Here is a 25,043-nt window from a genome sequence, read left to right as displayed (position 1 = left end):
TCTCGCGGTCCATGAGTTCGAGCCCCGCGTCGGGCTCTGTGCTGACAGCTCAGAGCCTGGAGCCTGTTTCAGATTCTGTGTCTCCCTCTCTCTGAGCCTCCCCCATTCATGCTGTGTCTCTCTCGGTCTCAAAAATAAATAAACGTTAAAAAAAAAAAAAAGTCTTAAAGATAACCCTAGTAAATATCGTCATTATTCTTTTGAGGAGGATGGGGAAGCAGGCTCAGAATCAGGTCGTAAACCCATTATGTGGCAGAGAAGGCATCAAACTCAAGACTATCTAATTCTGATCTATTTTCTTAACTTTCAGGACACACTGCCTCTTGCTCAACATATAGAACATTCATCCCAGCTGAAGACTTAGTCTTCAATATCTAAGAATTTGGCGGTGGGGGGGGGGTGGCATTTTCATACAAATCTTTCCACATGGGTTACATCCCAAGTTTTATTCTCCAGCATGAAGCCTCTGGTGTCGAACAAGTGCTGAGCTGTGCCTGAAGGATTTCCCACATTCAACACACTCATAAGGTTTTTCTCCAGTATGGATTCTGTAATGTTCACTAAGGTGTGCTTGCTTGCGGAAAGTTTTTTCACACTCACTACACTTATAAAGTTTCTCTCCAGTGTGAGTTCTCTCATGTTCAACAAGGGAAGAGTTCTGAGTGAAGGCTTTGCCACATTCAGTACATGTGTAGGGCTTCTCTCCTGAATGAATTCTCTGATGCTGCATGAGGCATGCACTCTGATTAAAGGCTTTCCCACATTCATTACACTTATAAGGTTTAACTCCAGAGTGACTTCTCTGATGACGAGTAAGGCAAATGCTCTGACTGAAGGCTTTGCCACATTCAGTGCATTTATAAGGTTTCTCTCCAGTATGAATGCGCAGATGTTTGATAAGGGAAGGGCTCTGACAAAAAGCTTTGCCACATTCAGTGCATTTATAGGGTTTCTCTCCAGTATGAATTCTCAGATGCTGAACAAGGATTGCTTTTGTTTGAAAGGCTTTCTCACATTCATTACATTTATAAGGTTTCTCTCCTGTGTGAATTCTCAAATGTTGAGTAAGATTTGACTGTTTACGGAAACAAGTTCCACATTCACTACATACATAGGGCTTCTCTCCCGTGTGAATCCTCTGGTGCTGAGTAAGAGACGATCTCTGAGTAAAGAATTTCCCACATTCACTACACCTTGAAGGCTTCTTCTGCATGTTAAGTTTCTGATGGTTCATTTGCAGTGAAATTTGGCGGGCATTTGTGCTGCTTGTAACGCACTCAAGGAACGTCTGTCCAATAGGTGCAGTTTACAGGAAACTGTCTCTCAAGTTCGTGATACTTACAAGGTACTTTCTCAAAGATGACTATGGTTACAGTAACACTGTCCTGGGAATGTTCTGTGTGTATGTGTGCATGTACTGTACTCTCAGGCATTCCTGCAGGATGCCCCTCCTCTTCCTTGTCCGGCATGTATCGTCACCTTCTCCGATTGTAAACCCCTGATGACCAGGTTCCCTGACCCTCAACATCCTCGTCATCTTCCACAAGTCACTTAACACTGTTTGTTACATCAGGCTTGGTCTTCTTGCCTGAAAAAAAAAATCATGAAGGAAGATGTCCTCTGTGCAGAACAAGGGACCTGCATGTAGAATCTTGATTTTGTCCTCTTCTCTATAATATATACAGATCACAATAACCTGGGGAGAAGATTAGATAATAGAGAGAAGAGATTAAGTAGTGACATATCTTGGGAAATCTATACAATTCCCTATCGTGATTGATTCTGAAACACTCAAGTACTAAAAATTAATCCAGGTAATTTAAGATGATCCAAAGTGATAAATAGTAGAATGTGAAAAAGGATAAGTATTCTAATCTTGGGTAAACCGTTAGGGAAAAGTACTACCTACCTATAGTCTCTACTCCTCAAAAAACAGATGAAAAGTAATTCCATTTCCTTAGGATACCTATAAGCAATGTCTTGCTCATGCTGCTTGAGAAAAGTACAAGTTTACATCATTGTCTAGTGACAATTAGAGTTTCTCTTTTAAGATTTCAGGGGCACCTGGGTGGCGCAGTCAGTTAAGCGTCCGACTTCAGCCAGGTCACGATTTCGCTGTCCATGAGTTCGAGCCCCGCGTCAGGCTCTGGGCTGATGGCTCAGAGCCTGGAGCCTGTTTCCAGTTCTGTGTCTCCCTCTCTCTCTGCCCCTCCCCCATTCACGCTCTGTCTCTCTCTGTCCCAAAAATAAATAAACGTTAAGATTTCAAAGGTTATTCCAGGCTGTTACTTTTACCGGGTCCATCATCCCAATCCTTCCTATTCACTCACCTTGATAGGTGTCTCTTTGGACCTCTGTCTCCAAAACATTCAGCATCTGTAGTTCTCCCCTGTGTCTAACTGGAAGATCTTTAGGTTTAAAAACTAGAGCCTTATTGGGGCGCCTGGGTGGCGCAGTCGGTTGAGCGTCCGACTTCAGCCAGGTCACGATCTCGCAGTCTGTGAGTTCGAGCCCCGCGTCAGGCTCTGGGCTGATGGCTCAGAGCCTGGAGCCTGTTTACGATTCTGTGTCTCCCTCTCTCTCTGCCCCTCCCCCGTTCATGCTCTGTCTCTCTCTGTCCCAAAAATAAATAAAAACGTTGAAAAAAAAATTTTTTAAAAACTAGAGCCTTACTTACTGAAAGCAAGTAAGATATCATTGTTTTGTTTAGAGAAAAATTAGGATAGAGGTGGTCCTTGGGGAAGAGATTCCCATTAGACGGTAACTTGACTATACCATCATGGTCCAGAACCCAGCCTCACCTGTGACACTTTTAAAGTGCTTCAGAATGTGATGTATACTAATCAAATTCACAAGATGATACAGAAAACAGAAAGTCACTTTGCTGATCTATAATGAGAAATTGATATGCTGCATGTCCAGCTAGTTGACACATTCTCTCCACTACAGAAAAACTGCATGGGAACCAAATAATTGTCATCAGGACACTCCTTAGAACTGGAGAAAGAGAAGTATTTAGATGATCTTAATGGCATCAGACTTTGAAATCCCGATGCTCTGAATAAGGGCACAGAATCTGAGAACAGATGTTCATGTGCCACACATTAGCAACCTCCTCCCTGGATGGTGCTGAAGACACTGACACATTCTTCTCCTCTGAGACCGCTTTTTATTTCAATTTTTAAATATAAGTTACATATGAATATATCCTCACTTTGAAATACTCAAATAATATAAAAGTATGTAGGATAAATTAGTCCTTTTTTATCACCGCCCACCCTACCCAAACAAACCTAATCCCTTCCCAGAGATTATCAAGTTTGGAGTAGATTCATTCACTCTTTTTTCTATATATTTTTATACACATACCATTTGCTTCTTTCTGCATAAATAAAATTGTTCTATAGGTTCTGCTGCTCTATTTGATTTATTCATTTTTTTCCCAGTAAAGAATGTGTCTTCAGGATCATTTTTTCTTTGTCCATACGGACCTACTGGGGCTGAGAGTTGGGACACACTGGGATCTCTGCACAAATTGTGTAAAATCAGAGACCGATCTGATTGGGCATTACTGTACCACACTGGTGGTTAAATATATTGAATATTTTTCCTGACTGTATCATCTTTATCTTCTGTATAAACTTCCAGTATAGATATGCTGTATACAAAAATTAACCCCATATGGTTTCAATAGTGAAACATAACACCCAAACTCTAACCACACTTTTCTTTCCTTTATTTTGATTGTCTCAAAAAGTTTTGTTTCGTTTTGTTTATTACGGATACAAACAACGTATGCTCATTCTAAAACAGTCCACAAAGGAAATTACCTGAAATCCCACCACCTAGTGAAAATACAGTTGGTTTTTTGATGACCTTTCTTCTAGGCATGTGCATGTGTACATATATTACGCATACATATTAAACTACACTGAATCCTTCAGACCATAGTCACAACCTATTCATAGAGTTCCCATAACCTACGAATCCAGTTCACACCGTGCTTTTCTTACTGAATTTAACAGATCCCAGGCTCCATCTTGCCTTCTGATGCACAAGAACAGAAGTTGCTATTACTTAGACTCTTGTGCCAAACAGAGTTGGGAGCCCATTCATATTCCCTGAGGAGACACTTAAATCGCCTTTGTGATGGGTCTTCCAGTAATATACTACCAGTTTTCTCACTGGTACACCATTAAGGCATTATACCAAGCAGTTCAGTGAAGCTGCCAGATGTTCCACCAGATAACTGCAGAAGGGGTAGCTACTCTTCCTACAGTTTAAGTACATGTGATATACAATTAGTACATTCTCTGATCTGTCCTGTAGCCAGTTACTTCATTGCCTGCTTCCATAACGGGCCGCACTCACTCTGATTGGAATAAGGTGGGCCCATTTCAGGGTGGTTCTGTGTTTTCAGTCTGCAGCGTTTAGGTGTGGTGGTCACTGGTGGGTCCCACTGTAGGTCTGCCACCACTTCTGAATGAGCACCCCCGTAACAACCCATCGTGGGCTCTTTAATTAGATTTCACTTACCCAGAGATAAGCTGTTAGGAACACAAGCAACACTGGTTTGTCTCCTGGGACCTTCTCTTGAGGGAGGGCAGAAATCTAAGGCATGGAGGAAGGAGAAAAAAGCACCCAGACATTGTCAGCTGCTGGATTCAGAGGAACTCAGGAATAGCCCATCCCTAACCAAACAACTATTTTAAGTCTGAATGAAGAATATCATTATTCTCCTGAAAAGAGTATTACCAATGACAAAAATCAGTAAGTGGGTAGTCTTCTGAGAGACCTGACAGTGCACAAAGAAAGGGGGCAGGTGCTCCTAAGGACTATCCTGGGGTAAACATTCCTCCACAGGAGATAAGGTTGGAACCGAAGGCCCCCCCCCTCCCCCCACCTCTCCACCCCCAGCCCAAACCTACTGGAAAAGCCATTGACTTCAAAAGCCAAAAACTGGGGCTACAGTAGAGGACATTAGAACAAACACTGGCCTGATTCTCGTCTGGGGTCTGCCACTAACTTGTTCAATGACCTGAAGCTAGTCACTTGGTTTCATCTGTGATTTGTCTTCGTATCTGAAAGGAAAGTGGAAAACTAGTACAAACATTCAGTGATCCTTTGATTCTAAAAACAGATGGGAAAAGAGCAAAAACCTCAGGTCCAGTCCGTCTGTGGTTGAGGCTGCTTATTGAATTCATTTACTTGGAAAATACTGATTGAGCAGTTACTATGCATCGGTGAGATCAGCTCTTCTTGAGAAGAGGCTGAGTCAACAGCAAGGAAACTCCCCTACAGTTATCTTCCCACAATCCAAAGTAGAGGAATTTCAGGAAAATAAGACTGCATCTCTGTAAAGCAGAATCTCCAAGAAAGGACAGGGGAAGTCTTTTAGGGGAGTCTTATAGAAGATGTTCAGGACCCCTCTTCAGAGGAAAGGTTTTAAGAACTCCCTCTGAATGGAAAGGAAAGAACACTCTAGCAAAAGGCGCGGATCTGGTTACCAGTCTAATCGGTCCCAATCCACAAACACCTTCTATTTGACACTGAACAAATGAATTCAAACTGCTACTCGACTTTAATATTCAGCTAAAATGTGAACTGTACACTTCTCGTTGGTGAAAAATTTTTGACTTGCAATGCCCTTTCTCCTCTAGATTCCCAAAGGATTTCACATGGCTCTATTGTAGCACTTTCCACTGGTTTGATGCTCTGATAAAATGTCTTCCTCCACTAAACTTGAAGTATGCCATTGGCTCCTCTGGGTTTGAATCCCTGTTCTACCATTTATTAGACAAGTGATCTTGGGTAAATTACTTATTTCTGAGATCTGTTTTCAAAGGTTACATGGCTGGCGTTGACAATAACTACTTAATAGGGTTGTGATGATGCATGAATTAGTCAATACATGGAAGTATTTAGGAAAATGCCTTCAACAAATAGGACCTGCTGCTAAACGTGTCTTCATATAGTACCTATTTTGTTGCTATTAGAGGATAAAAACTTAAAGGAAATTGTAAACTCTCACCTATACTCATTCAACCCACGCAACTCTGCCAACTGGAAAAGCAAGGAACAGCATTCGCTTCTGGAAACCAGAAAAGCGACGCACCCAGAAGTTCGCTTCCTCCCTCAAGTACACACAAATGGAACCCGGGTCTCCCGACTCCCAGACCAGGGCTCTCGAACAGCCTTCTCCTTTCCCTCTTCAGGGCAAGCTGGCCCCCGCTGGCGGCGCCCGACCCCGGCTCCAAAAGTTCCCGCGCGCCGGGGAGGAAGAGGCGCTGCGGGGGGCCGGCCCCGGCTCGGAGGGTGGCGCCGCGACGAGATCACCGCAGCCCGGCACGGCCGACTCAACTCCCCGGGTGCTGTCCGCGGCACCGCCCGCCACACGTCTGGACACTCGGCGTCGGGGCACTCCCAGGCAGCCTGGACGCCGGGCGGGCGTGACGTCAGCATCCCGCGCCGGTCGGAACCACTGCGGTCTCCTCTCTAGGAAGGCGGGAGCGGCTTCCTCTCGCTGCTTCCTCCCCGGCTCAGAGCCAGGCTTCAGCCCGACTCGGGAGCCGCCGCTGCGGAAACAACCCACAAACCCACCGCACCAGGCTCCCTTCCACTGTAAGGACACCAAAAGGGTGAGAGGCTGGTGGCCGGCCAACGAGGCGCTCTTATTACTCATTCTGCAACCTGGCCATATTTATCTTCCTAAAAACTCTTCCACGTCACTGCCTTTTGGAGGTCTTCCCAAGGGTCTGGGAAGCGGGCTTCAGCCTTCCTTACATTCTCACCTGCCAGAAAATTGGCCTCCTCACAGGAGCCCCAAACACCCTCTGCTTCAGGATCTTTGTTCAACAGTTGGCCGAAAGAATAGGTCTGTTTTCAGCTTAAGTCCCGGATTCTCAGCGTGTAAACTTGGGCAAGTTACTTTATTTACCTCTCTGTCCCTGTTTCCTGACTTCTAAAATTGAATAGTGGTACTAAATTTCATAAGGTTATCATGAATATTAAATGGAGTCAATGTGTTACTACTAAGACCTCCTGGCACTTCAGAAGAGTTCGGTAAATGTGCATCCCATCGTGCTCCGCAAATCCCAGCAGCCCTCTTTGTTCAGCATTGGCTTCAAGGGACCTTCCCAGCCCTCAAGGCCCCGGTCCCCCCCGCTGCAAAACTTCAGGTCTTGCTAGGACTCCTTCAGTAAGTACTTGCACATACAGGCACCTCTTGACAGTGTATTCCTGGGATGAAGGGCAGCAGGGCACCTAATCCGCTTTCAGGCAGGATAATAGGGCACATGATCCACTTCCAGGCGTTTGATCTGCAAGCCCTGGAAAATAAGGCTGTCTGCTCACCATATCCCTAGTGGTTAATCCATAGGGGGTTAGACACTTGAAAAAAATGAATGAGATGCAGCAGAGAAGTTATCTGCTCAAACTTCCAGCCTGGCTGTTTTACCAAAATGAAGTACCCTTAGGAGGCTGAAATTAGGAGTGGAGATGCCCTGTACTAAGGTCATCGCTAACCATGTACAGCTAAAAAAAGAACCCTTTGTAGAACTGTCAGCTGACATGCCAGGGAACAATAATGTTGTGCTCCCCTTACTTTTTACCAAGTGTCACATTCTCAGCACATGTTTGAAATCAGGTAGCAAGTTCTTCCCCTGCAAGCCCTAACATCCCACGGGCCAAAGAGCCTAGGCCAAACCATTTTTCCTTAACTTTTAGGCTTCAAAGAATCTAACTCAGCAGGCTCTGCTGTGTGGCAACTAACTAGAGTGGGGTACCCTAGGCAGAGCAATTCACTGGAAATATGAATCTGGGGCTTAACATAATTTGGGCTGAGCTTCTTCAAAGAGGTAGAAAATGGAAGGGGGTGAGGGGGGAAGTGGACACCAAAACCATTCCACAAAACTAAAATGACCTTAGTCCTGTGGTGGCCAGTAGCTGAAGGAGAGTGAAACCGAAGCCACCTGAGGTCAAAGCTACACTTCTGCATTATGTAGGAATAAAGGCAAAATCAAAATGCAAAACCATTTTATTTCTCACACTCACACACAGGAAGGTCTGAGGGCAAAAAAGCTTTTTCATCTAAAAGGAGCTCTCCGGGGCACCCAGCTGTCTCAGTCAGTAGGGCATGTGACTCTTGATCTTGCGATTGTGAGTTCAAGCCCCATCTTGGGTACAGAGATTACTTAAAAAATAAAATCTTAAGGGACACCTAGGTGGCTCAGTCAGTGGAGCATCCGACTTCAGCTCAGGTCATGATCTCACGGTTTGTGGGTTCAAGCCCTACGTTAGACTGTGTGCTGGCAGTGCAGAGTCGGCTTGGGATCCTTTCTGTGTCCCTCTCCTTTGCTGCCCCTCCCCCACTTGTGCCGTCTTTCAAAATAAAAAAATAATAAACTTTCAAAATAAATATAATCTTAAAACAAGCTCCTCCCATCCTCACAAGCAGGGCAAGAGTGGAGCCCTAAGTGGTCAACTCTATAATAAACAACTAAAGGGGCATCATGGAACAGAAGTATGACCAATAAAGAGAAATCTGAAGGAAAAGCAAGAAAAGATACAGGAATTTAAATTTCACATGACACTTACTAGCGGTGTGACCTTGGGCAAGTCCAACCACCTGTTGTCTCTATTAGTTTTGAGGATCTGACGTGGCCTCATGCCATGTCCTTCTGAAATCACATACTACATTTCAGCACACTGAGAATAAGCAACATATTCCAGCTCTTTATCATCCTGAGCCAAGGAAAGCCATGAGCTCAGGAAGCGCTTCCATGGTTGGGATTGCTACTAAGCTCAATCGCTCTCCTGCCAGGCCAGCATCACTATTCAGCTCCTGCTTATTTCAGGGATATTCCAGCTGAAGTGGTTGTGCTTCTACAGCTGCATTTGCCTCTTCCGGTTGACCCTGACATCAATGTGACGTCTGAAAATACTCGGTTAAATTGTGATGGGACATTTAAATGGCTAATTTATAACAAGTGGAGTTTTGGGGGGTTTTGCTACAAAAGGTTACTTTCTCTTAAGAGACCCTCTGCTTAATACAACCACACCATCTGTATCTTGGGGAAAGGTTTGGAGTTCTCGCACCTGGCAAATACTTCATGGACACGGTCCTATACTTACCACACCTCCTTTCTGCTGGTGACTGTGGACCTAAGTTATAGCCTGGCAGGGAGGCATGGAGAAATGTCTGACTCAACGTTTTAGTGTAGCTCAACAAATATTTACTGAACACACTCTAAATTCCAGGGACTGTGGATACAAACCTGAATAAATATCACATGGCCCCAGCTTTGACAGAGCTGATAGTTCAGTGGGAAAAGATCTGTAAACAAGCCATTATAATGCAACATGATAAACAAAATGAAGATATAAAATACAAAAATAAAAAATATGTGAGGCCAGACACAGCTTCAAAGGAGATGTTGCATGAGCACGTTCACAAGTGACAAAGGGGAGCTTCCCAGGCAAGCAGAAGGAAGGATGTTGAGGCAATAAAAACAGGATGTGCAAAAGGTGCCAAAGTTGAGTCCAGCAGTGATGGGGAATCACGGAATTTGCACAATGGAACAGCATGCAATGCAGGGAATGGCACCTGAGGATGATGATGTAGGCATGGGCCAACATAGGAGCCTTATGTGCCTTTTAAGGGGCTAGAGTATTCTGAGGTAACGGCAGCACTGCTAGTTGTGTCTTTCAAAGACCATCAAGAAGAAATGTGAAAGACGGCCTAGTGGGGTAACTGGAAGACTGACTGGGAAAATAGGAAAATGGTCTAGGAAATAAACCGGGGAGTGGACTAAAGCAGTAGCAATGGAAATGGCTTTGAGATTTAGGAGATGTAAGCAGGATACAGTGGCTGCTTGGATACGAAGACTGAGTACAAGATTGACAGAGGGGGCCTTTCTAGGATTTGGGGCCAAGCTAGAGTAAGTAGGCACATGGTTGGCCAGCGAATGAGAGAATTTTGCCAGGAGCAAATATTTGCAAGTGTGAGAATATGGGATAAGGAGAGCGGAGAGATGACAAGTTCCTTTCCTTCCTGTTTTCCCAGGAAGTGAAAATGGTACCAAAAAATGGTACCATTTTAAAAAAGAGTTGTGTCTATTCTATTTTTAAAAAGCTTTCGAACAAAAAGTTGGAGATGTCTCATCCTTAGATTTCCCATTTCTTCCTTAAGAAAACTCTCCCAATTCTCTCTAATCTCAAGACTCTAAAGATAGTAGTGTATAAATATTCTAAACACCTACATAACCCAGGAAGTTGCTAAAGTTTCTGGTGGGCAAAGTTTGATTAAAATATATTAATTCAACAAATATTTATTACACATTTACTATGTGCCAGCAATGAATTCTTTAGCGTTATTTTCACTTAGTACAAATACATCAATATTTCCTTTCAATAATGTAATTTTTCATGAACATGAAGTTTTAACAGGGTTATTTTTGTCCATAAAGCATTGATTTACTCAATTATTAGTTGCCCTGTGGCAGGTTTTGAAAATATACTCTTCACAGCTAGAGAGGAAGAGAGTGATATTTCTGCCACGTTCCTATTCATGGTAATTAATAGCTCAAACCACTACTTACAAGACAGTTGCTCTGGAAAAAAATTAATACTGAGTTCTAAGTAACCAACCATTCCAGAATCAACTGACTTTGTTTTTAACAGTCATTATTTTTAAAATTGTATAAACTTCAGAGCATAGAAACTCTTCCAAATACCAGACAACGGCTATCCTCACCTCATCTCTCAGAGCTCAAGCTCTGGGTAGCAGTGAAGAACATGAAAGGGAGTAAGGAAATAAAGGGGAAAAAAAACATGCTTTCTCTCTTAAAAGAATAAAATACCATCATAGTCAGTGGCTAACTGTGCTGTCTCAACATTCAAGGATTTGAAAAAGAGGTAATTCTCTCTAGAACACTTTCCAAATTTATCCCATGACAGTGTTTCCCTAATTACACCTAACCTGCAGGGAAGGGTAAAATATCCAAGAATAAGATAGTGCCAATAAAAATGGAAACATCTGAAACCTAACTAATCTGTTTATAGCTACCAATGGCATAATTAAATGAAACCTAGCCCTCCCTGCTACAATGACCAACATTCTCTTAAGGACTGGTCCGGCAGCCCTGAATCCAGCCAACCTAAAAGGCTGTCTTTATCACCAATGGTTTCCCCTCCCTAAACACCCATGAACAGTTGTTTGGACGTTGTCCCTCAGCACCAGCAGCCTAGCACATACTATGTCCCTCCTGGGTAAGTCAGTGTTCCTCTGGGACAAAGTTTGGACCTTCCTCTTCCTGGCCCTCTGAGCAGATCTGACTCCCTTTCCAAACTGGCATCACCCAAGAGAAGTTTCTCTTGACCTCCTACTTCCACTTTAGCCCCAAATTGCCTTCCATCTTGAAAGGATCAGGAACGATCTCCCTCACCCCGAGAAAAGCCTCCTTCACTAACATATCTGTAGACATAAGCCCAGTGCTTGCCACATACCCCCTTATTTGTTGAATGAATGAATAAGGATTCTTTGTTTTCCCTTATTTCCGCCTCTCCTTCATGAGACCCCGTCTACAGATCGCATGTTGAAAGCAGCCTCAGATACCTGGAGGCTACTTAGCACTACCTCAGAACTCTTGCCACTTTCACACTGAATGTTTGGGAAAGCACCTCAGCCTACTGGCCAGAGAACACAGGTCACAAGCTGGGAAGGTGGGGCAGGAGTGCAGTTAAGGGAAACACAAGTGCTAACTTAACAATGGCACCTCAAGGTATGAAAGTCACAAGGAGAAGTGGCAAGCAGCAAAGATTCATCTGAAAAGCAGGGAACTTCCTTTCTACCCTGAATTCCCAGATGCCCAGCTGTAGGCTCTGCATTCTCCAAGCTCCCGCCTCCGTAACTGGAAATACTCTTCTGAGTGTAACAGTCGGTGCTCCCTCCAGGAAATGTACCTGCCCCCCCCCCCCCCCGGCCCCAGCCAGATTCCTAGTCACTATTTCTAGAGAAGCTGTCATAACCTGAATGCCAGGGTTATTCACCATTGTGAAGTTTCTGATGTCTGAAAAGGACTGAACTATGTCTGAAGAATTTTCCACATTCAATGCATTCATAAGGCTTCTCACCAGTGTGAATTCTGTAATGTTCACTAAGGTGTGCATACTTGCGGAAAGTTTTCTCGCACTCGCTACATTTATAGAGCTTCTCACCAGTGTGTGTTCTGTGATGTTCAGTAAGAGATGAGCTATGAGCAAAGGCTTTCCCACATTCTTTACATTTATAGGGCTTCTCTCCAGTATGAATTCTCATATGCTGAGTGAGGCAGGTATTCTGATTAAAGCCCTTCCCACATTCATTGCACTTATAGGGTTTTTCTCCAGTGTGACTTCTCTGATGCCGAATGAGGCAAATGCTCTGAATGAAGGCTTTACCACATTCACTGCATTTGTAGGGTCTCTCCCCTGTATGAATTCTCTGATGTTTAGTGAGTGGGGTGCTCTGAGTAAATGCTTTGCCACATTCCTTACACTTATAAGGTTTTTCTCCAGTATGAATTCGCTGGTGTTTAATAAGGGATGGGCTCTGACAAAAGGCTTTGCCACATTCCTTACATTTATAGGGTTTCTCTCCAGTATGAATTCTCTGATGCTGAGAGAGGTTTGCCTTTGTTTGAAAAGTTTTCCCACATTCATCGCATTTATGGGGTTTTTCCCCAGTGTGAATTCTCTGGTGTTGTGTAAGATTTGAGTGTTTACGAAAAGAAGAGCCACATTCATTGCATAAATAAGGTTTCTCACCAGTGTGAATCCTCTGATGATGAATGAGGTGTGTGTTCTGATTGAATGCCTTCCCACATCGATTACATTTGTAAGGTTTCTCTCCAGTGTGAATTCGCTGATGTTCGGTGAGATGTGAATGATTGCGGAAGGAATTCCCACATTCATTACATTTATAAGGTTTCTCTCCAGTATGGATTCTCTGATGCTGAGTAAGAAACGACCGACACCGAAATGTTTTCCCACACTGCTCACATCCATATGGTTTTACTCCAGTGTGAATTCTTTGATGTTGAACAAGGAAGGAGCTACGACTAAAGGCCTTCCCACATTCCTCACATGCATAGGGCCTCTCTCCAGTATGAGTCCTCTGATGCTGGGTAAGGGATGAGCTCTGAGTAAAAGTTTTTCCACATTCATTACATTCCCAAGGCTTTTTCTGTGTGGAGAGGGTTGGACATTTACTCTGGTCTGAAATCTCATTGGTGTGTATGCTACTTGTCTCCCACTGATGTAGGCTCTCTTGTGTAGAAACCCTGAGATGTGTAACAAAGCTTGAAGTCAAAAGTAAGCTTCTCTCAAAATTATATTCTTGGCTAATCATTTCAGGAGATGCTTCCTTGTGGATAAAAGTTATTCCCCCAAAACCTCCTTCTTTGAAAAGACATGGTCCAGGAACCTCTCCAGAAGAGTTTTCCTTCATGCTCTCACATGCATATTTTTCTCCAAATGTAGAATCCTGGTATGCATCATCTTGTAATCTCTTTGCTACTATCCCTGGTGAATCAATTTCAGAGACATCCTGCTCTGGAACAGACTTGCTCATCAAATCTGAAAGAAGACATCAGAGTGAATATCTCTCGTGCAGGCCAGAGGGGAAGCCCCTGAAGTTACAGGGGCCTAATTCTGACGTGACTCAATAATGGCATATAAGTAAGGGCCAATAAAAGCAAGTAGAGCAAGTAATTCAATTACAAGTGGTGGAAGAGATCTGTGTTAGGGTAAGGTGACCACCATTAATAAGGTACCCCACAGAAGAGGAAGTGAGAGAGCCAGAGACAGTAGAAATACAGGGAAAATGATGAAGATCAGGGCGTGGTTTGTATTCAGTGTGGACCATGGGCAAATGGACAAGCGAATGCTGGAAAGGAGACAAAATGAGTACCGGGGAAAGTTGGTCCCAGGAGACGCTCACCCACATCTTCCCCAATGTCCCCCCAACATCCCTAAAATACAGGGTAATCTTCCTTCCTGAGCTTCGGTCACTTTCTCTTGTACAATGTCCAAAGTCCCGCTGTCTGTCCCCCTGGTTTTCCCTTTTGCTCACTCACCTGGACAAACCTCTCTTCCGAGCTCTTGCTCTTCAGCTCCTTGCATATTCAACATCCACAAATCTTCTCTTTGCTTTGATAGGAAAACACTTCAGAGTTGGAAAACTGGGAGCCCTGCTCATAGGGGGGAAAAAAGGTGGGGGAGGGGATATCACTGTCCCAGTAAACAGGAAAATGAGAAAGAACGGTTGCCTAGGAACACTATCTACTAACTGACACAAAATGTCTAGATAGCAGAGTGACTGCATCAGCACAAATCACAGTGGGCTTCCAGCTTCACAAATGCCATTGGTCAGCTGTATAAAAAGTGACGGCCAGACTGACACATTAGCAAACACTCAAGTGCTGGATGAATAAATCAGAATGATACCTATGAAGTGGATGGAAGTATTCACGTTAACTAGTGCCCTGTCTTTATGTACAACAATCCATATAAAAAGTCAATATAATCAAAAGTTGCACAGGGAAATGGCCTCACAGTAAAGCTAATGCTTTAAAGTCTGATCCACTCATCTCCACTATATGCTATGGAGCTGGACAGTAGTGAGGGAACTCTATTTGTACAACTTGAAAGTATACTGATTGCCCTTTCTTCTAGAGGTCAGATCAACTAAACAGTTACTCTTCAGGCACAGCTCAACATGAAGAGTGTAGGCTGCAGTTTAAAAGGGAAAAAAATTCATTTAAATTGTGAAATAATTTTTCACTTAGAAAAAAAATTGCAAAAATAGTACAGAGTTTTTCATGTTCATAATATTTAATCACAACTGTTCATCCAAAAATGTCTCTCCATATAATCCTGAAGTGAAAAGAAGAATCTGCAGCATTATTTCAAGGAAAAAGGAAGACAGAGAGATGATTTTACCATAACTGAGTGCTCAAAACACATGTATGCATGGCACAAGTCTACTGAAATATATAAGGCTGGTACTGTGGTATTCTCATCCAAAGCCTGTGGCTCTGTGCTAAATTTTAAAGGTTTAAAAGGATTCTATCTGGGATTTCCTGATCCTATTCTATAAGAGGGGCATAGAAAGAACCCACAACACAATCCTATAGAGAACCATGAAGTAGAGTGGGGTTTCAGTACAATCAGAGGTAAACAGTGAAGAAAAAGTCAGACGTGCCCCGACCTGCCCAGAACTTACATTACAGCTGGACAAAGACGTTAAAGTGTAGTTACAATTATGGGAATTACAAAAGTAGAAATATGAGATGCTGGAATGTAGAGCAGAGGGGCCCTGATGTAGTCTGGGAAAGAAAGCCTCGCTGAAAAAGAGATAAAAAGGAATGAGACAGGTAAGGACAGAAGAGAATATACCAGAGATATGAAACGATACACAAAAGGAATCCTGCTCAGTACTTTGGAAAAATGAAAAAGAGATCCAGTAAGACAAATTATTAAGCACAAAAATAAGACATGAAGCCTGAGGCAAGAAAAAGCCAGATCAAATCCAACCCTGAAAAACATTTTAAGGAATTTACCTGAAAGTGAGTAGAAAGCCACAAAAGGAATATGAAAAGGTTTGGGGGCAAAAAGTAACATGAGTATTTCTACTGTTTAAACAAAAAACATATCCTGGGGCACCTGGGTGGCTCAGACAGTTAAGTGTCTGACTTCAGCTCCAGTCACAATCTCAGAGTTCATGAGTTCGAGCTCTGCATTAGGCTCTGTATTGACAGACAGAGCCTGGAGCCTGCTTTGGACTCTGCGTCTCGCTCCTCTCTGCCCATTCCCACTTGCACTCTCTCTTTCTCTCTCAAAAATAAGTAAACACTGGGGCACCTGGGTGGCTCAGTTGGTTAAGCGTCTGACTTCAACTCAGGTCATGATCTCACAGTTCGTGGGTTCAAGCCCCACATCAGGTCCTGTGCTGACAGCTCAGAGCCTGGAGCCTGCTTCGAATTCTCTGTCTCCCTCTCTCTCTGCCCCTCCCCTGCTCATGCTCTCTCTCAAAAAATAAACATTAAAATTTTTTTTTAATAAATAAACGTTTAAAAAAAAAAAAACACACATCCTTCTGCCCATAGCACAGAGGAAAACTGTGTATGAACGGTGGAAGGTGGAGAGGCAAGATGAAGGCTGGAAGCTTCCATGGGAGGTTGTTTCAGCAGTCCAGTAAAGAGACTGGACCAACTAAAAGACAAAATCCACAGGACTGGATGAATATTTAGGAGAGGTGTAAGGGTGAGGCAGAAGTCAAGATAATTTGCCAGTTTAGGGCTTGAGTGATGACAGTGACCTTTAGAGAGAATGGGAACACTAGTCTGGAGAAAAAGAAGATACGCTTAGTTTTCAAATATCCAAGTAGAAACTAGACTTACATATCTGGAATACAGAAGTGTCATAAAGAGAGTAATTAACATCCTGGGAGTAACAGATAAAACCAACAAATGAGTGTGGCTAGGAAAACCTCAACAATGAGTTTACATATTTAAAAGGAAGTTTGGGGTGCCTGGGTGGCTCAGTCGGTTAAGTGTCCGACTTTGGCTCAGGTCATGATCTCATAGTTCGTGAGCTCAAGCCCTGCATCAGGCTCTGCGCTGACAGCTCAGAGCCTGGAGCCTGCCTCAGATTCTGTGTCTCCCTCTCTCTCTGCCCCTCCCCTGCTTACATTCTGTCTCTCTCTCTCTCTGAAATAAACATTAAAAAATTTTTAAAATAAAATAAAAATAAAAGGAAGTTTAACTCTGGCTTTTGATTTTAGAGATTCCTAATCCCCAAAGAGAAATAAATAAAAGAATTTAATATATGAGAAAATTGGCATTTCTAGTCATACAAAATTGATTACTTATGAATTATGTTGCAACTGTTGCTTACCTGGAAAAAAACACTTAGTAAGATTCCTACCTCACACCATATACCAAAATAAATCTAAACTGATTAAAGGGTTACATACAAAAAGTGAAACCACAAAATATTAATAAATGACTGACTTTAGGATTAGAGAAGACTTTTCTAAGCATTATGCAAAAAAACACAAAGCACAAAGGACAAAACTTGATAAATCTGGTCACAGAAAAGCAACAATCTCTATATCCAAAATACAAATAAAATCAAAAGACAAAATCTGGGAGAAGTACTTTTGATTTATACGTCAAGGAGTAGATGGACCTAATGGATAAAAGACTTATTAATGAGTAAGGAAAAAAGATGAACTCATAAAAAATATGGGAAGAGGGGCGCCTGGGTGGCGCAGTCGGTTAAGCGTCCGACTTCAGCCAGGTCAAGATCTCACAGTCCGTGAGTTTGAGCCCCGCGTCGGGCTCTGGGCTGATGGCTCAGAGCCTGGAGCCTGTTTCCGATTCTGTGTCTCCCTCTCTCTCTGCCCCTCCCCCGTTCATGCTCTGTCTCTCTCTGTCCCAAAAATAAATAAACGTTGAAAAAAAAATTTTTTAAAAAAATATGGGAAGTATAACATAGAGCAAGAATTATAAAAGACAATAAATAAATAAATAAATAAATAAATAAATAAATAAATAAATAACAAAAGGCCAATAAACCTATCAAAACAAAATTCCATCTTGGTGGTAATCAAAGAAATTGAAAAGAATAAAGAATCTATTTTTAGGTCAAATTGGAAATTTTCTTTTTAGTGCTAAAAGTCAAGACTGGCAGGGACATCTGGGTGGCTCAGTTGGCTAAGCATCCCACTTTGGCTCAGATCGTGATCTCGTGGGTCGTGAGTTTGAGCCCCGGGTAGGGTTCTGTGCTGACAGCTCAGGGCCTGGAGCCTGCTTCAGAATCTGTGACTCCCTCTCTCTCTCTGCCCCTCCCCCACCCACGCTCTGTCTCTATGTCTCTCAAAAAATAAAAATAAATGTTTAAAAAAAAAAAGACTGGCAAAGGTATGGGGAAAGAGCTTCTCATATACCAGCAACGGGAACGTAAACTAGTACCATTCTCCTAGAGATACTTTGGCAATATACATCAGGTCTTAAAGTTGTACGCTAAGTTGCGGTTGGAATACAGGATCACCATTTTGTGAGTATAGGAACTCAGATAAGAATATTCACTATCTGGGGCGCCTGGGTGGCTCAGTCAGTTGAGCGTCCGACTTCGGCTCAGGTCATGATCTTGGAGCTCGTGAGATTGAGCCCCGCGTCAGGCTCTGTGCTGATATCTCAGAGCCTGGAGCCTGCTTCAGATTCTGTGTCTCCCTCTCTCTCTCTGCCCTACCCCACTTGCATTTTGTCTCTGTCTCTCTCAAAAATAAATAAACATTAGGGGCGCCTGGGTGGCTCAGTCGGCTAAGCGTCCGACTTCGGCTCAGGTTATGATCTCGCGGTCCATGGGTTCGAGCCCGCGTCAGGCTCTGTGCTGACAGCTCAGAGCCTGGAGCCTGTTTCAGATTCTGTGTCTCCCTCTTTCTCTGACCCTCCCCTGTTCATGCTCTCTCTCTGTCTAAAAAATAAATAAATGTTAAAATAAATAAATAAATATACATTTAAAAAATTTTTTTTAAAAATAAAGAATACTCACTAAGTATATACAATGTATCTCAGAAGGTCCTTAGAGTCATCAGTATGCCTATAAAACGCCTATATTCTTCAAATAGTAGAATAGTAATTCTACTAATAGAACTCTCTCAGGGCGCCTCTCCGTGGCTCAGTCTGTTAAGCATCCCACCTTGGCTCAAGTCATGAACTCGCAGTTTGTGAGTTTGATGCCCGCCTCCAGCTCTGTTCTGACAGCCCAAAGCCTGGAGCCTTCTTCGGATTCTGTGTCTCCTTCTCTGTTCCTCCCCTGCTTGCACTCCTTCTCTCTCTCAAAAATAAACAAAGATTAAAAAAAGAAAAAGAACTTTCTCAGAAAGAAGGAACTTCTCAAAGAAGAAAAAAGCTGTATTCTTTTGTTACCTGTAAAAAAAAAAAAAAGGGGGGGGTGCCTGGGTGGCTCAGTCGGTTGAGCGTCAGGCTTCAGCTCAGGTCATGATGTCGAGGTCTGTGGGTTCAAGCCCCACGTCAGGCTCTGTGCTGTCAGTTCAGAGCCTGGAGCCTGTTTCGGATTCTGTGTGTCCCCCTTCTCTGTCTCTGTCCCTCCCCCATTCATGCTCTGTCTCTCTCTGTCTCAGAAATAAACAAACATTAAAAAAAAAAAAAGATACCCTGCAATGTTGTTGGAAAACACAATCTTTCTACTAACGGACACTGATGCTTAGCAAATCATGGTACTTCCACGTGGTGGCAATTATATAGACATTCAAATAATTAAAAATGAAAATATGTGATCATTTGGAAAAATATGCTCTATATAAATGAAAAACATGCAGGATATAAAATTTTAAAGTACATAATAATATCATGCATATGTTAAAATGTACATATGAATAAAGTCAAGGAGGAAAATTAATCATCAATCACTATGGTAATATGGTATATTATGAATGATTTTCCCTTCTACTTCTCAAATTTCCCCTATTATCTACATCTTGCTTTCTTTTTTAAAAACTAACTTAAATCTCTAAGAATATATATCAAATTGTTAACCATGATCATCTCTGAAGAATACAATTATGGTAAACTTTTGTCTTAAGGCCTATCTTTGTGTAATGTTTTAAAGTTTTCCTGTAGGAATAAACAGCTTCAATAATCAGAGAAAAAAGGGAAAAAATATAATCAGCGATAGGCACAGAAATTTAAGTACAAAGATCACACTGTTAATATAATTGTAAAACAACAGGCAAATAAACATTGATGGCATATCGATATGATAGATTTTATAACTCTTAAAAGTCCTATTTTCAAAGAATATTCATGAGAAAACATAGTATGTTGAAATAGGAGAATACAAAACCAAAAATCGGAAACACAAGAAACAAACGTTGAAGACAATGTGGAGAAAAAGAAACCCTCGTGCACTGTTGGTGGGAATGGAAACGGGTGCAGCCACTGTGGGAACAGAATGGAGGTTCCTCAAAAAGTTAAAAATAGAACTACTCTATGATCCAGAAATTATACTACTAGGTATTTACCCAAAAAACACAAAAACACTAATTCAAAGTGATACATGCACCCCTATGTTTATTGCAGCATTATTTACAATAGCCAAATAATGGAAGCCGCTTAAGTGTCCATCAGTAGATGAATGGATAAAGATGTATATATACACAATGGAATATTACTCAGCCATAAAAAAATAAAATCTTGCCATCTGCAACAACATAGAGCTAGACAGTCTGTTAAGTTTAATAAGTCAGAGAAAGACAAATAGCGTATGATTTCACTCACGTGGAATTTAAGAACCAAAACAAACGAGGGACACCTGGGTGGCTCAGTCGGTTGAGCATCCCACTCTTGATTTCGGATCAGGTCATGATCTCACAGTTCATGGGATCAACCCCACATCGGGCTCTGCACTGACAGTACAGAGCCTGCTTTAGGGTCTCTCTTTCTCTCTCTACCCCTCTCCTTCCCTCCCTCAAAAATAAATAAATAAACATTTTTTAAAAATGAGCAAAGAAAAAAGAGAGAGCTAAACCAAGAAAAAGACTCTTAACCACAGAGAACAAACTGATGGTTCCCAGAGGGCTGATGGGAGGGGGATGGGTGAAATAGGTGATAGGGATTAAAGAGTACATTTATCAGGATGCCTGGGTGGCTCAGTCAGTTAATCGTCCAACTTTGGCTCAGATCATGATCTCATGGTTTGTGGGTTTGAGATCCGCATCAGGCTCTGGGCTGACAGCTCAGAGCCTGGAGCCTGCTTTGGATTCATTCTCTCTCTCTCTCTCTCTCTCTCTCTCTCTCTCTCTCTGCCCCTCCCTGATTCATGCTCTCCCACTATCTCAACAATGAATATATTTTTTAAAAAAGGTACACTTATCACGATGAGCACTGAGTAATGTATGGAATTGTTCAATCACTCTATTGAACACCGAAATAGAATACTCTGTGTTAACAATACCGAAATTAATATTTAAAACTTTTTAAAAAGGGGAACACCCAGGTGGCTTCTTCGATTAAGCGTCCAACTTCAGTTCAGGTCACAATCTCACGGTTTGTGAGTTCGCGCCCCGCATCAGGCTCTGTGCTGACAGCTCAGAGCCTGGAGCCTGCTTCAGATTCTGTGTCTCCCTTGTTCTCTGCCCCTCCCCCACTCGTGCTCTGTCTCTCGAAACATTTAAAAAAAATTTTTTTAACTTTTAAAAAAGGAACAAGAGAAAACTACATAAATTTTATTTTAGAAACATTATCTAAATGCCTGCTTGATTTTGTTGTATTCGCTCTGCTGGTCTCTTAGGTGTCATGAAGTCAAGGGATTATTTGTCTTGTTCACTACAAAATTCCTACATTCTTATTACAATATCTGGTTCTCAATGGTTACAGAGGAAGATTGATTCTCAGTGGTTATTGTTCTGAAATGGGGTGAGGGCAGAGAAGCAGAATCTGGCAACTTCATAAACTTTTGTGTATGGGAACTGGAGAACCTTTTAGTGAATGAATCTGCAAAGAAATACAGCATATAATTCTCAGGACTCCTGCCTTCACTCATGAATGAAACTGATAACCTCAATCTAAAACTTCAAAGGTACACCTTTTAACTCTGCTACAGTAATGGCTCAAGGACATATTAACAGCTCTCAAAAACCTGGACCTCACTGACTAATGGGAACCATCAGTCTTGATATATAGATGTAATGGTTGTTAATATAAGAGCTACACTCTGGAAGAAAAGACCTTAAAAAGATCATTTTGGGGGGCACCTGGGTGGCTCAGTCGGTTAAACATCTGACTTCAGCTCAGGTCATAATCTCACAGTTTGTGAGTTCGGGCCCTGAGTTGGGTTCTGTGCTGACAGCTCAGAGCCTGGACCTGTTTCAGATTCTGTGTCTCCCTCTCTCTCTGCCCCTCCCCCACTCGTGCTCTGTTTCTCTCTCAAAATTAAACAAACATTTTTTAAAAATTTAAAAAACCCAGAATGCAAAACATTAAAATAAAAAAACATGCATACATATACCAGCACTAAGTAAACATCCAATAAACAGAAACTATTATTAATACACAGATATATACAAAATACAAAGAACAGAAGAAAATCCACCAAAATGTTAACACACTGACCCCTAGGTCATTTAATGTGTTACTTTCCTTTGTCCTTTATACTCTTCGATATATTTCACTTTCCCTACAACAAGCATGAATTATTTTGACGGTGAGAGAAACAATCACATAAAACAAAAATGACAGTTCTTGCTCACAGGTTTCACAACCAAAAAAAACCAGAAACCAAAACAACAACATCAAAATGCCAGATCAAATGGGTATGGTATTGGCCTCTTGTTCAGAGAAAGATTAAAGTGAACTGAACTGGGAATCAGAAACTGCTGTCACAGCCCATGTGAATGGGCCTAAAGGACGAGCTATTTATCTGACAAAACTGACAAAACAGATAATATCCATGAATCCATTCAGCTTTAACATTCTGTGAATCCTTAACTAAGTGAGTTAGTTCACATAAAACATTTATAAAGATGTCTTCCACATGGCAGGCATTCCACAGGGGTCAGGCATCATCATGTTTGATACTAAAATCTACGGAGAAGAAAAGACATCTTGGTGTCAACCCTCTCCTCCAAGCGTGGGTCATCTGAACTGTCAGCAGTTCATATCAAACTGTAAATATTTTCTGTAAAGGGCTAGAAAACTAAATATTTTAGGCTTCATGGGCTATATGGTCGGTCTCTGTCATAGCTATTCAACTTTGCCTTTGTAGCTTAAAAACAGAACTAGACAATATATAAACAAATGAATTCGGCTGTGTTTCAGAAGACTTTTTTTTTTTTTTTTTTACAGAAACAGGTGACAGACCAAATTTGACCTGTGGGCCATAGTCTACTAACCCCTTGCCTATAAATTTCCCAGAAAGGAATGTACAGGTGTCTCCACCAATGCCTAGTGTAGAATAATCTGACTGTCAATGATTTTAAGATGATAAAAGGATGTGTCTGAATCCAGGTTTTGGGGAAGAGACAGGTATGGTGGTGAAGGGTAAAAAGGAAAGAAACTTTTAATAGCTTAATCCTGTTAAAAGTAATACAGGATTAAGTATTTGCTTACCCTATAAGCTCTCTCCTCGATGCCACCTCCTTACCTCTCACTAATTAGCCAGAAAGGATTATGGGCAAGCCAGGCGGAGTTTTTGATGAATTTGAAGCGACAGTTCCCTCAATAAGGCCCCATTTAACTGTACTCCTCTCTGAAGCCCTTCTTGGATTTGTCGGTTGGCCAAAAGTAACCTACTCATGCAGGCTGCAGCAGCACAGTCAATCTCTCTTCTGCACCTTGGGTCACTTAGTAGCAATGTGTCCTTAGTCATCTAGTCTTTCCCTATCTCAACATGCTTATTAAGAACTACAGATAATACACTGCGGTTTAGGTCAAATAAATTAGCACAACTGTTTCGAACAGTGCCTGATACATGTTAAGTGTTAATAAGTGTAGTTTAAAATATTATCACAAAAATCCGCTCACATCTCTATCTTCCAGCGCTAGACTGGCTGCATCTTCGCAGTCGGCAGGCTCCAACGTCACTCATTCTGTAGCCCCGCCCCTGAGTTCTGGATCATGTTCGGCAAGTAACGGAGAGTAAAATTTTGTAGCCAGACACTGACGTTTCCATATGTGCTATCGCATACATGCTGTCAACTGACTACTGGAAAGTCCAACTTTATAGATCAAGAAACAGCCTCTGTAGCCTCAAAAATTATGACTCAGAGACTCGAGACTAGCCACCTGGTGCGCTCTACACTACCGCCTTTTCCTATTACGACGGTCCCTAAAAATGTTTCTGAGCTGCAGGATTCATGGCGGGGGGGTGGGAGTAGCTGGTACTCAGCCGGAGAACTCTGAGCCCCGGGACTTCGTTTCCGAACACGGGTCCTAGCTCTTGATCACCTATCTACCCATCACTCAGTCATCACTCATTCGTTCATTCCCTCCACCATGTTCTTAGACTTCAGCTCCGTGCAGGGCCCGGTGCCAAGGCCGCTGGGAGTTCCGGGCCGCACGCGCAGGCAGCAACCTGGGGGGAGATGGGGGTCGGGACAGGCTTTCTACAGAAGCCTCGGCCCGCCGCCCCAGCCGAGGGCGCCCGGAGCCGCTCCTTTCCCCTCCCGAAGGCCCCGCCCGCTCACCGTGAGGTCCGGGGGCTCCCCGCGGGGCGGCAACTACTGTCCCACAGGTGCGCGCCAGCCCAGGGAGCAGGTTTACCCGCCAGGCCGGAAAAGCAGTGGCGCGGCCGGTAGTGCGTCACCAGCGGCTCCTCGCCCCTTGTCGGGCGCATCCTTCCGCTGCCTCTCTAGGAAGCGGGAGGAGCATCTCTATGGCGTGCTCGAAGGCCGCGATTCGGGCCTGGTTTCCCTCCAAAACACAGCCGAGTCCCTGATGTCCCGTTGAAGACTGCCTCTGCCCGGAACACAGTGACCACTTCATCCCTCAGGCCGACTGTAGATGGGGTCGTGAGGGTTGGAAAGAGTGCTGGGTAGGAGTCGGAAGGGGCCGTCTCAGCAAGGCGCTAGTCTATTCATCTGCTAAAAACAGCCCCTGATTAAGAACCTCGAATGATCCATTAGTTAGAATGATAGATTCCCAATCTAGGCCCCCACACACTGACCTCACCCAGCAATATCTCTTGTTCTGTTATCATTCACATTCTCTTTTCTATCATAAATGACTTCCCATTGGCACCCTGAAATCTCCAGTCTGTTCCTGACACTGGATCTCTTTTCCAGGATTTGCCCCTCTGGGATAGTCTCCCTCCCTTCTACTTACTCCCTGCTACCTCCCCCATTCAATTTGTACTGGTTCTTCAAGACCCAGTTCAAATCTTTACTTGACCTTCACTAGTGTTTACAATCCATTATCACCCCATGAGTAATTCCAGCTCTAGCTGGCTTCCTAAATACACACTGGTCCACTTTCACACGT

General features: G+C 42.9%; 1 protein-coding gene across 3 annotated transcripts; it reads right to left on the bottom strand.

Moving 5' to 3' along the window:
- Positions 1 to 274: 274 nt before the first annotated feature.
- On the bottom strand, positions 275 to 24,346 carry ZNF502 (zinc finger protein 502). Of its 3 annotated transcripts, XM_040445064.1 has the most exons (5): positions 24,251 to 24,346; positions 14,115 to 14,228; positions 12,805 to 13,614; positions 4,537 to 4,611; positions 275 to 1,696 (listed from the first exon to the last, which is right to left on the bottom strand). In XM_040445064.1, the coding sequence occupies exons 2-5, from the start codon at positions 14,167 to 14,169 to the stop codon at positions 1,671 to 1,673; spliced, it is 966 nt and encodes a 321-aa protein (XP_040300998.1). In that variant the 5' UTR covers positions 14,170 to 14,228; positions 24,251 to 24,346; the 3' UTR covers positions 275 to 1,670. The 3 variants fall into 3 exon arrangements, with proteins under 3 accessions (XP_040300998.1, XP_040300996.1, XP_040300997.1); XM_040445062.1 differs by lacking the exons at positions 275 to 1,696; positions 4,537 to 4,611 and having other exon boundaries at positions 9,211 to 13,614; XM_040445063.1 differs by lacking the exons at positions 275 to 1,696; positions 4,537 to 4,611; positions 24,251 to 24,346 and adding an exon at positions 23,589 to 24,228 and having other exon boundaries at positions 9,211 to 13,614.
- Positions 24,347 to 25,043: the final 697 nt, after the last annotated feature.

Source organism: Herpailurus yagouaroundi, unplaced genomic scaffold, assembly GCF_014898765.1.
Source record: "Herpailurus yagouaroundi ecotype Mexico unplaced genomic scaffold, PumYag 193, whole genome shotgun sequence".
Classification (NCBI taxonomy): Eukaryota; Metazoa; Chordata; class Mammalia; order Carnivora; family Felidae; genus Herpailurus; species Herpailurus yagouaroundi.
This window is presented reverse-complemented; position numbering and strand designations above follow the sequence as displayed.